This window comes from Siniperca chuatsi, linkage group LG19 (assembly GCF_020085105.1).
Source record: "Siniperca chuatsi isolate FFG_IHB_CAS linkage group LG19, ASM2008510v1, whole genome shotgun sequence".
NCBI classification, from domain to species: Eukaryota; Metazoa; Chordata; class Actinopteri; order Centrarchiformes; family Sinipercidae; genus Siniperca; species Siniperca chuatsi.
In genome coordinates this window covers 20,704,628-20,720,914 of record NC_058060.1, presented here as the reverse complement: position 1 = coordinate 20,720,914, position 16,287 = coordinate 20,704,628, and the positions used below count along the sequence as shown (strand labels likewise).

The 16,287-nt window shown below is 40.8% G+C and overlaps 1 protein-coding gene across 2 annotated transcripts in view; it reads right to left on the bottom strand.

The window, feature by feature from the left end:
- Positions 1-10,787, bottom strand: part of LOC122866543 (rho GTPase-activating protein 21-like) — an 84,271-nt gene extending 73,484 nt beyond the window's left edge. The window contains exons 1-2 of one of the 2 annotated variants that reach the window (XM_044176308.1): positions 10,365-10,787; positions 9,131-9,357 (exon numbers count right to left, since the gene is read on the bottom strand). In XM_044176308.1, the coding sequence (XP_044032243.1) occupies positions 9,131-9,208 (78 nt within the window). In that variant the 5' untranslated portion in view covers positions 9,209-9,357; positions 10,365-10,787. The remainder of the gene's footprint in view (positions 1-9,130; positions 9,358-10,364) is intronic. The other variant, XM_044176309.1, reaches the window with a different exon arrangement.
- Positions 10,788-16,287: the final 5,500 nt, after the last annotated feature.

The window sequence follows — 16,287 nt, the reverse complement described above, 5'->3', positions numbered from 1 at the left end:
AATAAATTGATGACTGATTTTCTCAAAATCAAGTTTAGTCTCGAGCCACCTGAGGCTGCATGAGGCACTCTGTTTGCAGCAGCACGGACACTCAGAGTTCAGCATGCCTTGCACTCCAGAGTCTCCAGTTGCATACTGCACTACTGAATGAATGCTGGCTGCCTATTAATAAGCAAGATGTCAGGGATGCCTTTCCATGGAGAACTCCAGAGAGCAATAGGGGACAGAGAGGAAGGCAAGCTCATAAAACAGGTGAGGAAGGGTGACCAACATCTACAGGTATAAAAATGTGTAGATAAACCTGCTGCACATCCAGCTGCAACAAGAACGACTCTTGTATGAATGCTTTACAATATTATTACTTTATGACTGCCTCTGTAAGGGGTATAGTGTAGCCTGATGCTTGGAGAGGCTGTCCTGCAGCCAGGAGGTTGCTAGTTTGATGCCCCAATAGCTGCCAGTTTGTCATATGATAAGAAACTAATGGGGCGTTGTGGTGGCCTAGTGGGTAGGATGTACACTATCTAGCCTACAGTAATTGCAACATGCCCGGTTTGATTTCGGCCACGGACCTTTGTTGCATGTCACCCCCTTATCTCTCCCCCCATGTTTCCAGTCAAGCTCCACTGTCACTATCAATAAAAGGCTAAAAATGCCAAAATAATATTAAGTCCTTAAGTCAAATGCTTAAAAAAATAGAGAAAACTGACCTGATTGTTCCAGGCGCAGTATAGATCGCAGATCAGACTCCAGTTGTTGTTAATCATACAGTCGAGAACTTTAAGATGAGCCATTTTACGTTGCACTGAGGAAATTGAAGCTGCCCAGACACCTGCCCCTCAGCTGTGTGTACCAAACCCTGCTGTGCCCAGTGGCACCCTGCTGGCAGCAACACTCCTCGATGTCACCTTGACAGAGAGGAGGGTGCAAGAAGGCGAGGGAATCATCAGCAGAAGGCAGAGAGAGCGTCTCCATGCCCATCTGCGAGCCCAGCGGGCATCCTATCCGCTGTGACCATTGCCCCAGTCGCGCTTCATTAGAAATATGTTAATGATTCATGCTGCACAAAAACCCAGGGGATTATCTTAGATGTAACATTTAAAAAAACAGCCGTCTTGAGAGAGGGATCCAGCAGAAAAGAGTTTTCAGCAGTCCGGAGCAAAAAAGTCCACCTGGTTGTCGACGTGCAGGAGAGGCATCACCATGGTTACGCAACAGAATGTAGACTGACCGGTAGAGTAGAAGCCTAAAAGACGATGGAGGAGACAGCACTTTTTCTTGTGATCTGCCTTTGCATATTGGTAACCCTCCCTCTGTCTCTCTTCCTGTGATGGTGTCTCTTCCCGGCTGGCTGTGCCTCCCTGTGCTCGTCTCTGCAGCGGTACCAGGCTGAGGCAGCCAGAGAATCAGAGCAGCAAAGGCTCACTCTAAATCATCACGCATCAGGCCGCAATGCAGGACATAAAACCGGTGAAGAACAGATTTCCTTCTTCTCTCCCTCACCTCTCTCTCACTCTTTAGGACACAGCCAAGGAAAGGCAAAGGTCTCTGTCACTGACTCAATGTGCATTATGCACCTTCCACCGCTGTCCCTCGTTCAAGTGAAAATACACCTAAGGCTTATAACACCTCAAGAGGTTTCAAGTTGTCTGGGTGATTCTGTGAAAACCGACAGAAGAGAGGGCTGTGCAAGCTCTCTGCCTCTAACTCCAAGCCTGAGTGATTCTGCACTTTGCCGGCAATGCGGGTCTCTATCCCACCAGAGTTATTTATTTCATTACTCTGCAAAAAAATTTCACTCTACTTTGCAGGGGCAAGACTCCCCGCCGCAGCCCCCACCACTGCAAAGCAAAAACTCAAGCCGGCTCTCTTAAGTAAATGAACATCAAGTTAAAGACTTCCTCTCACCGCGGGATGTCAAAAAAGTCAAGCTTTTGAGAGAGGAAAATATGCCGGAAGTGTATGAAGAGAGAATTAGGAAACTACTGGATGCCAGTAAATACTTGTCTGGGATTGTTTATGCTCCTTCCACCCTTTGATGCTGTATGACGTCCAGATGGTTGTGATTGTGACATTAGCTGTAAGGCGGCTGAGCTCACTTCAAATGAGAAACGCCATAACCACTTAGGAGCAAGGAGTAGCCTGAGGGTTTAAGATATTCATACATTTTTAATAACCCCTTGGTTCTATGTGTCACTCCAGTCTTTTTTCTCTTTCTCCAAATTACAGGGATCCCCAGGATGTCAACTGACCACGAAAGCTCAATATCCGCTGTGGCTAAGGCCATCTAAAACCAACATACCACTGTGACAACTCTGGTAATTGCACAGGTGCAGCAACATGTAGCTGTAAGCTTTCATTCAGAAGCAGTAGTACTGTAATACAAATTCTTTTTGTGCACCAAATATTGTGTAACAACTGTAAAGATATATCAGAGATATTTCACAAACAGAAGGGTAAAAACAACTTGAGTGATAATACAGACACAAGACTGTGTGTTAGGTCAGGAGGCTACACACACAGTCTGGTCAGAAAGGTCAGCCAAGTCCCACAGGCCACACTCAGTGACCAGACATGGCAACCCTGGGCCCCACAACACACTATCAACAGACCAGTTGGGGAGGTGATCACTCACTGCTCTCGTCTGCTTGCCCCCCATAACTCTTAAACCGCCTAGTGTTCCACATAATCCACACCTCTTTGCTTTTTCCTAACTTGTGAGGCCAGGCCCCCAGCGGGAATGAGTCACTGGTAGGGGAAAAACATGTAAGACAGAACCAAGACAAATTCTCAGAGACCCAAGACTCTTAAAATGTGTTGTCAGTCCAAACCGCTCAGCTGTCTCCAAATTGCCAGATTTCTCTTGGCAAAATGAAAAACATCAAAGTCCCCGTTTCGCTATGTTACGCTTAAAACAAAACATTACAAATGCTTAAGAAGTCAAAGGGATTAATACAAGCAAATCTTCTACCAACAGTGACGTACTGTTCTCAAAATATCTAGGCCAGGCAAATCTAACAAATCGCCTAAATGCAGGGCAATGTTCCAAAACAATTAACTACCTTTTAAATTAGATGAAAAAGCTTACCGAAATGTTAGTATTAAATCTATAAAATATTCACGATGCAGTGTGTAAAAGAGGACTTGCTATCTCTTTATAAAATGTGCTATATTTTGTTTTAAATTTGTGCAGCTATTTGGAAATTGTAGAAATCACTTTAGTCCAAATTATCTCATGTTGAGATAATTGAAAACTTAAAACTGTCTGTGAATAACATCTACACAGTAAACCGCTATGACATCATGCAGCAACATGTGTATGAGCGGCGGCTGCAAAACTCCCCCCATCACAAGCTGAGTAAAAGCATGTGCCCTACCCCCACACTGAAGGGTGTATAATCCAATCAATTCTGAGTTATGGATCTCATGGTGCTCTCTGGACACACACACACAGTCCGTGCCACACACACCCTCCTACAGTTTTCAAAACAACAGGGAGCGCATGCATGTTTTAAAGAGGTTGAGGTTACATCATTTCACTGGCAGAAAATAGATGAGCACGTCAGGCAGAGAAATATAACCCCATGAGCCATGTGGGGACCTGAAGCTTATTGAGATGGTTGACAGACGAGTTAGGTTATTAAATTCAGTGAAGAAGAGGGAGAGATATTACACATTTTAGTCAACAGCTTTATCCACTGCAGTCCAGTCCAATTTATTAAGACTGCAGGTGGGAGTTTAGTGTTCATCAGCTGAACTAAAGATTATTATCATTATTCATTAATCTGCTTAATTTTTTGATGATCTCTTAAGTCTATAAAGATGATCTCTTAAGTCTATAAAAAGTCAGAAAATGGTGAAATGGGATTTGTTGGGTCTCTGTAAATAATATTATAAAGAGTACAGTTTAAACCTGCTCTATAGGAAAAGTGCAATGAGATAACTTCTGGTATGAATTGGCGCTATATAAATAAATAAAATTGAATTGAAAAAGGCCAGTCACAAGTTCCCAGAACCCAATGTCATGTCTTCAAATTGCTTGTTTTGTCCAACCAACAATCCAAAATTCAAAGATATTGGATTTAAAATTAAGTAAGACCCCAAATCTGTGTAAAATTATATTTTAGGATTCTTTGATCCAAATAACCCAAAAAAGGACTGGAGCTTCCAAAACAGAGTCAGTGGCTTCTCTGCCATCCATTCATGAAATCATTCCTTCATCAGGGTGCCCTTGTTCATTTCCACTGCTGATGCTGACAGGAAATAATGTGGTTTCCTGCCAAGACCTCAAAGCCCACACTAACACAGCGGGTTAAGATGTGTCCTGATAACACCCTGTTACATAAGGATCAATTAAAAACAAATACTGCTCACACACATGGTTTTCTGCAGTTTTACAAACAAAATAAAATAAGTAAAAAGTGCCTCCAGGATTCATAGGGAAATCTTTCTTGCAGGAAATGGCTGAAAATTGTGTTAAATGTCATGTGAAATGTATGGTCTTTCAGATGTGAAAATGCTACATGGCTGTAGTCTATATGTTTATTATCTACCAGCCACTACACAATGCATTACATCATTTTTGGCTAATGGAGCCTGTAAGGTGTAAATTATGATAGGATGGAAGATGGTGAATACTGCCTTAAGAAATGAGCTACTGAGTGCTTTATGCTCTTTACACACACACCCCTGACTAGTGTATGTCATGTCTTGGAGCCAAAGATAGAGCCAGATTTTTTTTTTTGTTTTGACGGAGATGCCTTGGGCATGTGTAATGGATAGCATCTCAGCCTCACTGAGCATTAGACTGGTTCTGTCCTGTCTGCGTCTGCAAAGCCCCCACCACCCCAACTGCTACCTCTCACCATCTTCTTTCTGCCCTCCCTTTATCGTACAGAGGGATGGGGGCAGCCAGGCAGAAGAGGCTGTGACATTGAACCAAATGGCAAAAGACAGAACAAAAAAAGAAGAAAAAAAATAGGGTGGCATTTTTCTTCCAGTGGTTAAACTCTCGTCTGCCTTGACACCCCTTTCCTCTTCCCGCTCCCTCCCTTCCTCCCTGTATGCATCCATCCATCAATCATCCATCCATGCTTGTGGCCAGTGGAATAATGGCGTCTAGTGTGACTGCTGCTAGTCTGGGCAGTCTGGGCTCAGACTGAAGGATGACATGCAGAGGAGACACACTGAGCATGAACGTCACCTCTCCACAAGAGGAAGTGATAAGGGGGCCGCCCAACACTCAAATTTTGGGTGACCTTGATTCCGGTGCAGCACGCGTACAGATTTCAGAATAGCTCGGAAGTTTGATTCCGATAAGAGATGCCAAAACAAGCACTCCAGTTTCAGTTTGATGACAATAACTGTGAGGCAAATCTGGTGTTTCCAAACCGGGGGAAAACCCTCAGAGAGCATGCTCCTGGTTATTCCCAAGACACTTTCTCTTTGTGTGTATGTGCTAAGACAGAAGCCAGGTCATGTCCAGGTCAGTGTCTTGTTTGCTGAATAGGAAAGAACCCTGATGTGCTGCACGACACACATTTGCTTTTCAAATGTATGCAAATCAAAATCGTTTTGTCTCTGCTCTGATTGATGAACTGCCATGCCTCTAAACACTGATAAATGTGTAGGTAATTTCCTTTTGGAGACATTGTAATCTCTTTTCTAATGTTTTTTTTGTCTTGCAATGACTAAAATAAACCTCCAGACTTTTAAAAAGTGAGATCATAGTGAGCTTAATTAGGACTGGGATGTGACACTGGAAATGTAAGTTGTCTTTTGACACTAAATGCTACCAGCTGGGTATGTATGTGGAAAAACTGAAAAACACTAAGTCTTCCTAGTTTCCAGGGAAAAAACAAGCTCTCACGTGGCACAAACTGACCACTCTCGCATTCCCCGACACCTAAAATGATACTGTCCTGACCAACATTCACATATTAACTGCTTGTAACAGCATTCAGGAGAAAACGGACAGCGTTTCCAGTACAGTGATTCCATTTTTCCCTCTCTGACACACATAGCATTCATCTTTCCACAAGTTAAATATAGCATCACTAAAAACACGCGGGAATAGAGGACGGGTGAAAGACAAGCATGTGGACGGGGGAGAGGGGGAAAAAAAGAGCAGGGGTTTATTGAGCTGGGAGGGGCTATATTTAGAGCAAAGCAGGGAGCATCACCAGCACTCACAGCACCGCCATTGGTCTCAACCGCCTGAACATGAATGAGGGATGTGATCAATATATGCTAGAGAGAGTGTTTCACAATTGTGTTTTTGTTTGTTTTTCATTATTGCTCCCCTTTCTTGTATCCACTATTTTTCTTTTTCATATATCTTGGCAACAAAATTTATATTACAGGTTTTGCTAATTGAAATTGACAGAAAAAAAAGAGACAACCAGCAGAAGTGAAGTGCTTATACGAGGCATATACTGACTCCCATTTAGAGCTGCAACTAACAATTATTTTCCTAATCGATCCATCTGCTGATGGTTGATCGTTTTGTTCAATTAATCAGTTGGTCTACCAAATGTCTTGTTTTGTCCGACCAACAGCCTAAAATCCAAAGATATTCAGTTTACAATTATATAAAACTGAGAAAAGCAGCAAATCCTCACACTGGAGAAGTGGTGGAGGAGAGAGAGAGAAGCTATTACTTTTAAAAAATGACTTAAATGATTACTCGATTATAAAAATAAACTTTTGATTAATTTCCTGCCTATTGACTAATCGTCTTATCATTTAAGCTTCCATTATTTCACTCAATCAAAAATGCCAAAAAAATTGTGTTTCAGCTTCAGACTTTACACAAACTTTCACTATTTTCTGATATTTTATTGACTTTGAGAAAACAATTGACAGATTAAATCGATAATGAAAACAATCGTTAGTTGCAGCCCTAAGTCTAACAACAAGAAAGTAACTGTTTATCAATCTTTTTTTCAATCGTCTTTCTCTAAGATGTATAGATCTGAGGGCCTCAGCTGCTTCATAACTACCCTGCTAGCATCAGTGTGACAGCAGGTCGAGTAAGGTGGGGAATATGAAAGAGGCCAAGAGAGAGAAGCAGACGCTTTACATGTGGGGTGTTTTTCTCTTAATGACCGGGGCAGCTGTGACTAAATTACCCCAGCGTTGCTACCATCGCTTTGGCGGTAGCAGGGTGGGGTGGGTAGTCTTAGAAAGGACACCCCTTGCAGCCTTCCTCATTAGCGAGCCAAGATGATGCAGCTGAGTGGGTGGAGGAGAGGGGAGAGGGAAGCCTCGTCCCGCCTGGGGTGTCAACTTTCATTAGACCCCAAGGGGGGAAAGCAGTTCACAAGCAGCGAAGCTTGAAAGTTGGGCGAGATTTGTGTTTGTGTGTGTGTTGTAGGAGGCATCAGGTGGATAAAAAGACCTGCCTCGCACCCATGTCAAGCCCCGGGCTGCAAACAATCAGGCTAAACACTGGTACTGACTCACAGGTGATTCACATATTCTGCAGCGATGTAGAGATGTGTGGCGATATTGTTCCAATCCTTAGGTTAATAAGAAACTGATGGAATCAAATTTCACTTTTTAATCAGGCCATCCTGGTGATTCAGTGGGCAACCATGCACCTGCAAAGTCTTGTTTTTTTTATTCTACTGTCCTTCTGCACATAGCATCCTCATCTTTCTTTTGCCCATTTTCAAGCAATAAAGCTGAAAAAAATCTTTAACAAAAATAAAAATAAATCAGGCTTCATCTGCAGGTTTAGCTGATTTAAAGCTGACCAATGCTCGAGAGTATCCGAGTCTAAGAAGTTAATGGAGAAGCAGCTTGTGTTTGGGAAGTAACTGATGTATTTTTGATGCTTCTGCTCAACAGCTGGGAGTTTGGTAGGCTGTGGTGGTTGTAGTTTTACTAAGTGAGGGAGAGATAAGTAATGTTACGGGAAACATTTATTAGACTGCAGAAAACGGATGTGAGGAATCACTAGAAGCAGCCAGTGGAGAAGAAAGAAAAAAGTTTTTCATGGTAACTACTCATTCCTGTCTCTTTATTTTAGAGATTCTGCCTCATTTTCTCACATTTCTTGATCTGACAGTACACAAAAGATTGGGAGGGAAAAAATAGTGCCATTACAAAAACTGACAGAAACAACCACTTTCAATAAAGCAAATGTTCTGCTCAGTGTCCTGTACTCCTCCTCTACTCCCTCAACTGTTTCACAAACTCCAGCATTGTTAGGTTGCTGCCTTACCCTATTCCCATAGATTTATGTCATCTATCCACAGCTAGTTCTGACATAGTAAGAGGATTACAGCCACACACACAGAGCACTATTGCCATTTTCTGATGATGGTTTAATCCAAAACATGCCACCGCTGCAATGCTGTTATGACATGCATCAAGCCTAGCTGGACTATGATGATGATTATGATGATGTAACCACTGAAGCTACCGTAAGAGGAAAAGGATGAGCTCTACAATGTGCCATTTATGAGAGTTTGGCATGCAGACCCACAAAAGACCCAGTAAGATTAGCACTGCAAGTATAAAATTGTGCACTTAAACAGTTGTCAGAGTGGGGGAAAAAATGAACTTATTCACCCCATAAACTGGCAGATGTGATGTGCTGTGCACTGGAACACTTAGCTCACACTCTGTTTCTGTGAGTGCATTGAGTGCAAAACACACTTTGCAACTTCTGCGGCATGTCACAAGTTTTTCTGAAAGCAAGAATACCTTTGAAACAGCGCTGATGAAGTTACTGTAGTCTGATGGTTTTCATGGATGCTTCACATGTATCTAGGTGACAGTTGAAACTTGTGAATCCACATGCAAGCGTTTTCCACTCCAGTCAAGTAGCACAAAGCTTACATTGTGTCAAAAATAGACATACCATAAGGAATCTGGCAAAAATGTCAATCATTTTAGGATTATAATTCTTCTCTGCCACACTGATAAACTGTCAAAGGTCACACACGATCTATGTATTTAATATGTCAGCAGATACCTGTGAATACACCACAATAGCTAAATAATCAAAAAGGCACCATGCCGGAGCTGTACAAGCATGCACACTTATAAAAAAAGAAAAAACAGACTGCACAGTGAACTGTAACAGCCTGGGATCCAGACACATCTCCATCCAAAGTCCTACCTCGCAAGACGGAGTTATGGCTCTGTGTTTACTCTCTTCATTGTCCTGTGGTGAATCACTCCAACGTGCTGCCATCATTTCATTTCAAACAGCAGAGGAGGAAGAAGTCCTTTAGAGACCACATTGAGGTGAGGAGGATGAAGCCAAAAAATAAACAAAAACAGGAAAAGGAAAAAAGATCCTAATCCACACCATCCTCCTTCTTCATGTCCATCAGTGGCTGAAATCTAAACACAAAGTAAACAAGTTAGTGAAATAAATGCAGCCCAAAAGAGACAAGAAACATTGGCACACTGTCCCTATCCCATGCAGGCCAAATAAAACTGTTATTTTTCGCATTTTTTCCCCAGACTAATGAGCCTGGACATCCAAGTGTAGCTAAATATCAGCACCATCAACAACAAGAGCCACAAAAAGATACCCTGAAATGCATTTTTGAAAAAGACTATAGCCATTAAATGTCACATCAAACCTTCAAGTCTCTAAATTTATGATGAGCCTGGTCAAACAAGGACAGCCTAACATCTTAACTCTCCTAACTCTGAATGATTAGATATTCCAGCAAAATTATAACCATCTAAAAGGTCCCTATAATACCTTAAATTCTTGTAATATAGAAATATTATAGAGACATCATAGGAGCTTTAAAAATAAAGTACATTGAGATCAATATAGGGTGAATATTATAGTGATTTTCCAGATGATGTAGCATGACTTTAAGGCTTATCTAAAATCCAATTCATGGTTAACATTCACCCAATACTTCTATTCAATTATTGGAGAGTGCATTTGGCTAAAAGTGGGCAATGGCAGTTGGATAGTCAAGCTTTTTTGTTTATTTTGTAACCCTTGATTAAAAAAAGTCACCTCTGTAATATTGTCTGCACACAAGGGGGTGGAAACGAGACATGCATGTCAAATAAAAGCGGAATTCGTGTCTCTCTGTGGGGGGAAAGTGCACAAGACATTAAGGATTGCGGTGTAAAAGCACACCAGCCTTCACGAATTAAGCCATAAGCTAAATATAAACAGCCAGGATAGGATACTAACTACTCTTTCTCTTACGACATGGCACACATACACCAAAAACTAACCCATTTTCTTAATTTTCCAGTCACTTCAAGCAAGAAAATCCCCTTGTCACTGTTACTACGGGTGACTGTTAACATATACTTGCTAAGCAGGCGGACGACAGGTTGTTGCTGTGGTTATAATTGTGAACACCAAAACCTACCCGTTACAAATTCAGAAAACTACTCCGAAATGACAAAACAAACACATTGTCCATGTTTCTGGGAAGAGTAAGGTGTCCGTTAAAAGCGTCCGTCGATCCAAAGATGGGTTAAAAAGGCTGTCAAGAGATTACAAAGCGGGATATTCAGTCTCCTTTTAGAGCTACACTGACTGACCGCTGAGGCTCACTACCTGTTAGGAAAAACACACTGGAAGAAACACGGTAAACGCCCTTCAGTGTGCATTTCTTCGTCAGGAAGACCCGGCAAAAAATAAGCATCTGGTGTTCATTCATTTCCTATCATTTCAGAGCTTCAATTCGATGCTAAAACGGTCAAATAGAAACGACAAAAGTACAATGTACTCCTACGTGGTCCCGGTTGGCGGCGCGACAATCTGCCAGTAGATAAACGAATCTCCCGACTCTGCTGAAGCCACGCCCCTCCGCTTGCCCCCATACAGCCCGCCATCCAATCAGATGGGCAGTTTAAATTTGGAACTTTGAAGCGGGCCAATTGGAAGCGTTGTTACATAACAATTCTAATAAAGAGAGGAAGCTGGTCCATTCTGGTCACTGGCTGAAAATCACTATAACGTTCCTACACTACTCCTGTAGGAACTTGGTCTTTTATGGTATATTCAGTAAAGAGCATTTTACTCAAGTACTTTACTTAAGTACAGTTTTGCATTGAGGTACTTGTTAATTACTTGAGTTTTTCCATTTTATGCTACTCTACTACATTTCAGAGATAAATATTGTACTTTTTAATCCACTACATTCATTTGTCAGCTATAGTTTATACTAGTTACTTTACAGATTAGAATTTGTCTTATCATCATTTTAGAAAATATGGTGCATTGTTCGAGATGAAACTGCCAAACACTATATAAAGTAGTTAAAATTTGCTCCAGCTGCAACATTAAAATGCTGCTTACATAGTATATCCAATAATATAATATTCATGACAATATAAACCTCTGAAATAGACCAGTCTGCATTTTGAGTACTTTTTCTTTTGATACTTATATTTTGCTGCTAATACTTCTGTACTTTTACTCGAGTAAAGATTCAAATGCAGGACTTTTACTTGTAATGGAGTATTTGTAAACTGTGGTATTTTACTTAAGTAAACGATCTGAGTACTTCTCCCACCCCTGATTAAAAGTTATTGTGAGGTGCGTATCATATTACTGTTAATGTTTTTTTCCAATAAATTGTATGTATTCATTTAAGATGCTGCTGTGATAATATATTTTTTTTTAGAATTTGGTAGTTTCTTTCTGTAAGAGAAAATACTATTTTTATAGTGCCAAAAATAAACTAGCAAACTGTAGCAAAAGGTAGGAAAGGTTGGCATAATAATTATATTACAGTGGTGGAAAGTAGCTAAGTATATATACTCAAGTACTGTACAATTTTGAGATATTGGGACTTTACTTTGATACTTTCTACTCCACTACATTTAAGAAGGATTTTACTCTTTTATACTGTATAATAATATAACACATACATATATAAAGGGGGCATTTTGCAAATGAGTACTTTTACTTTTAAATTTAATGCTTTGAATACTTCTGTACTTTTTACTTTTGAATGTGTGACTTTTACTTGCAACAAAGTATTTTCACATGGTGCTATTACCACTTTTACTTTAAAACCTCTGAATACTTCTCCTACCACTAATGGAAAATGATCAGTATCCATGAAGTTCACAGAGATAATATAATGCATTTAAATAATCAGCTAGCCATGAGCTAATAAACACTGTTATTCCCACACTCTGTCATTAGACCTTTCAGACCTTTAAAGTGAGCAAATGAAATCACAGGGACATCATTGTGAGGGCAGCGGAAAAGCCCTGAGGCCCAAACATATGCTGAACTCTCCAATTTCCTACCGTTCAATTGGTGAAACATATTTGCCTATACATTATCAACTGTAACAGCAGTGTCCTTAACTTTATTATGGTGACATGTAGGGCATGGCAGCCACATGGGACTCCACAGAGCATGAAAAAAAAGGGCTGCACAGCTGATCTGGATAAAGACAAAGGCTGATAGTGTTCTGTTTTGCAGGCTACTCCAGCAGCACAATAGAGATAGGACAATAGGACTCTTTTGACCCACACTGTGGTGAGGTTTCCCTGGTTTCAGAGAGGCGCTATTGTCTAAAGAGCTGGTGCACCCTCGTCAAGACAATGGAGAACTTAAACTGATTTAAGTGGGACTCTGCATTATGTGATAACATGAGACTCATATTCATTTAATGCAGTTTATTTATTAAATTTATACCACATTAGTAATGCAGCATGAAGATCTTAATGATTTGACATAAAGCGTGAATCAGAAACAAAACTCATTATGACAACTTGAGTTTTCCCAGCTAAGCAATTGCTATTTTAACATATTGAGATTGAGATGATTGCTGTTTTCCCACAAAACAACTCACAATCTGTATCTTTCTGGATTACATGTGTGTATAAAAATTCACAAGCAAACTATAAAAAGTTTTACTGGTTCACCAACTTAAGAGCCAACAGTGATTGTTTCTGTGGTACTTTCCCAAAAAAAAAAAAACATTTGGCCCACTTGAGTTACTACAACAGTGCACTCTCCTCTGTGCAGAACACTGTTGCAGCTTGAGACACACATGCAGTGTTGTTTTTATGAATGGCTAAGTGAGGACAAAGGATTTCAGATCAATGAACGGTGAACAAAGCTCACTGAGGAGTTGTAGTTGATCTGTAGTCTACCTTAATAACTGAATGCATGTCTACTGTATAGTTTAAGATGCTGTTGTAAACCATGTATAATATACTTATTGTCTTTCTGTATGTTATTGCTCTCTGAAGCATGCTTGTAACTTTATTTTACTGGTTTCTATCCAGATTTTTCTAATAATTTCTGTTAGCAATTAGGTTTTGTTGAAGCATTTATATGAACAGTCACGGCTAATTCCTTTATACCAAAATGTGCAGTTGCAGAGCCAGAATGACTCAAACATTCAGCAGAAGAGAGATTACGAGCTCTCTCGTGGCAGCAAAATGTTTGACTGGATTAGGACATCACATGAAGCCCAAGTTCAAAGCCGAACAGTGCTAGGATTAGGGCAGGTGGGAATGACTCTGCAGCACAGCATGCTCAGTATATGAAACAGCTTTTCAACACTCCTTCATGCAAAACACCCATCAGGCAAGACAGTGTATATTTCATTCATAAAGGTTTTTTTAAGCTGTAGTTGAGTTGGGAGTTTAAGAGGATGAGGATCACCCCCCACTCCAGGTTGTATAAGTGGATCTGGCACTGAGTTTGATGACTGGATGAAACCCAGCAGCAGTCAGTCTATCAAGCCCTGTGGCCAACCAGTCTCTAATTGGAACACAATGAACACTGGAGAGGATGTTCTTTCTATTTATGTACCAAGATGCGTCAGTGAAGCAGTATTTATTAAGTTCCAAACTGGGAATGAAGAGTGTTTTCTTTTAGCGTCTGCTTGCTAAATTCTGGTCAAATAAATGGTCTAGATTTTAAATTAAGGCTGGTTCATTCATTTTAGAAATGCAGCAGAAGAACACATAAAAGGTATAAAAAAAATCATGTAGCTTTGACACTGAAGAGGTCTAATCTTAAAGGAATAGTTCAACATTTTAGGGAAATATGCTTACTGTATTTGCTTTCTAGCTGAGAGTTAGATGAGAGGATCAATGTAAGTCTCATGTCTGTCTGTTTAATATGAAGCTTACAGCCAGGATATGGTTAGCTTAGCCTAGCATAAAGACTGGAAGCAGGGGGGAAACAGCTAGTTTGGATATGTCCATGGTAAAAATAACATCTGCCTACCAGCACCACTAAAACCAAAATGTAGGACTCCAGGAAGTCACTACATCTGGCCAAGAAATAGTCTGGCTCATAACCCCCTGTAAAACCACAAGTTGTAATTTCTACACCTTGGTTTTTGTACTGACAAACTATTATGGATTTTGTTACTTTCACTGTGAAGGCTAGACATCAAAATACCTGCAGCCTCAGTGCTCTGAACTACAAACATATATGCAACACACATACACACACACACACAGGTATTTTGTATGTTCTGTTGCCATCATTGGGGTCTAAGAGAGTCAATTGTGCATGTCGACAGGCAGACCAGAACACGCTTCACTTCACACAGCATGCACTCGGGGAGTGTTATCATGTGCTACGCACTCTTGAGCCTCAATCACCTGAAACTCCAAACAACCGTCACATCACATACAGGAATGCATGGGCACACACAGGCATTATTATAAGAGTGTAAAGATTTCAGATGATTTGTCATTACGATGGGATACAACATTCCAAATGAAAGATGGAGCTATGATTAAAGTCTAAGTGTTGGTCTCTTAACCCCAACACCCTTCACTGCTCCATGTGCATACCATGAAGGTCTGCAAGGACTAATGGCTAAAGTCAAACAAAATATATTGTCATCTTTATAGTTGTTCCAGTAACTTTTGTGTAATTCAAATATCAAATTATACTGTGTGTTTTCCTCACTTTTTACAAACACATTCCTAAGTAATGGTCCAGCTCCAGCTACAAGGCCTCTCCAAGTTAAACAAGCTGATAAATGACTTGCTATTTGGATAATATGAGTGACTGCAAACAAAAGGAGTTCTGGGAGGTTTGGAGCCCTCAGATTCCATGTTGTGCTTTCAAAATGCTCTCTGGTTTCATGTCTGTAGTGGTAAACACCTTCACTAATATATTCAGAGGAAGCCTAAATTCAGTCAGGTTTTAGTACTTGTCCATGACACCTAAGGTGCAGAGGAGTGAGAGTTAGCAAGAGGGAAGAAGCTCAACCAATTACACAACTTTTTAGTTGGGCACTATTTGTGCAGCCTCAGCCACAAAGACCCCCATTGTACCTCCGGCTGCAGCCCTGTGTGTCCTTATCATAAAACATCAGCACTTGGCGGTGATGGTTAACTTATCCCAGCAATAATGCCCCCCACACTGCCCTGGGAACCCAGAGGCCATTGTCCTTCACCTTGATGCAGATTTTGGTGAAAGCGAGATGGGACAAAAAGCCTTGCAGGTTTCACATGTAGTAGTAGAGGATGGGGCCGACTGCAGAAAGCAGGGTACAGGTAAACTTCACTCCGCACAGAAGGAACAAAACAGGAATTATACATTTGATGATTTCACACTAGCTATTTCCCCGTTTCCAGTTTTTTGTGAGAAGCTAAGCTAACCGGCTGCTGGCTCCAGCTACATATTTACACACAAGAGTGATGCCGATCTTCTCATCTAACGATAACTCTCAGCAACAAAGCAAATATGTGCATTTCCCAAAATGTCAAACTATTCCTTTAAATATGAAGCTACTGCCAGAAGACATTTGGCTTAGCCTTGCGTAAAGACTGGAAGTAGTCGGAAACAGCTAGCGTGGCTTTGTCCAACAGTAACTAAAATCTGCCTACCAGCTCTTCTAAAGCTCACTAATAACACGTTATATCAAAAGTGGCTAGCTGTTTCCCCCTGCTTCCAGTGTTTATGCTAAGTTAAGATGACCATCTCCTAGCTGTAGCTTCATATTTAGCAGAATGGTATCAATCTTCTCATCTAACTCTTGGCAAAAAAGCTAATTAGCTAATTTCTCAAAATGTTAAACTATTCCTTTAAAGGCAGAATAATAAAATAAGGTTTCGGGAGTAAACATGGTCTATCTGTTGTGTTGGTGATGTGAAATTAAATGCCACTGCTCTGTCTCTAACCACAGGCTTCATATGTCATATGCATGGATGTGTGGCCATTCAAATGTATAATTCCCGTTTTGTTCCTTTTGTGCGGAGTGCAGTTTACCTGTAGCCTACTTTCTGCGGTCGGCCCCATCCTCTGTTCCCCTGACGCAGGTTTCACTACATGTGAAACCTGCAAGGCTT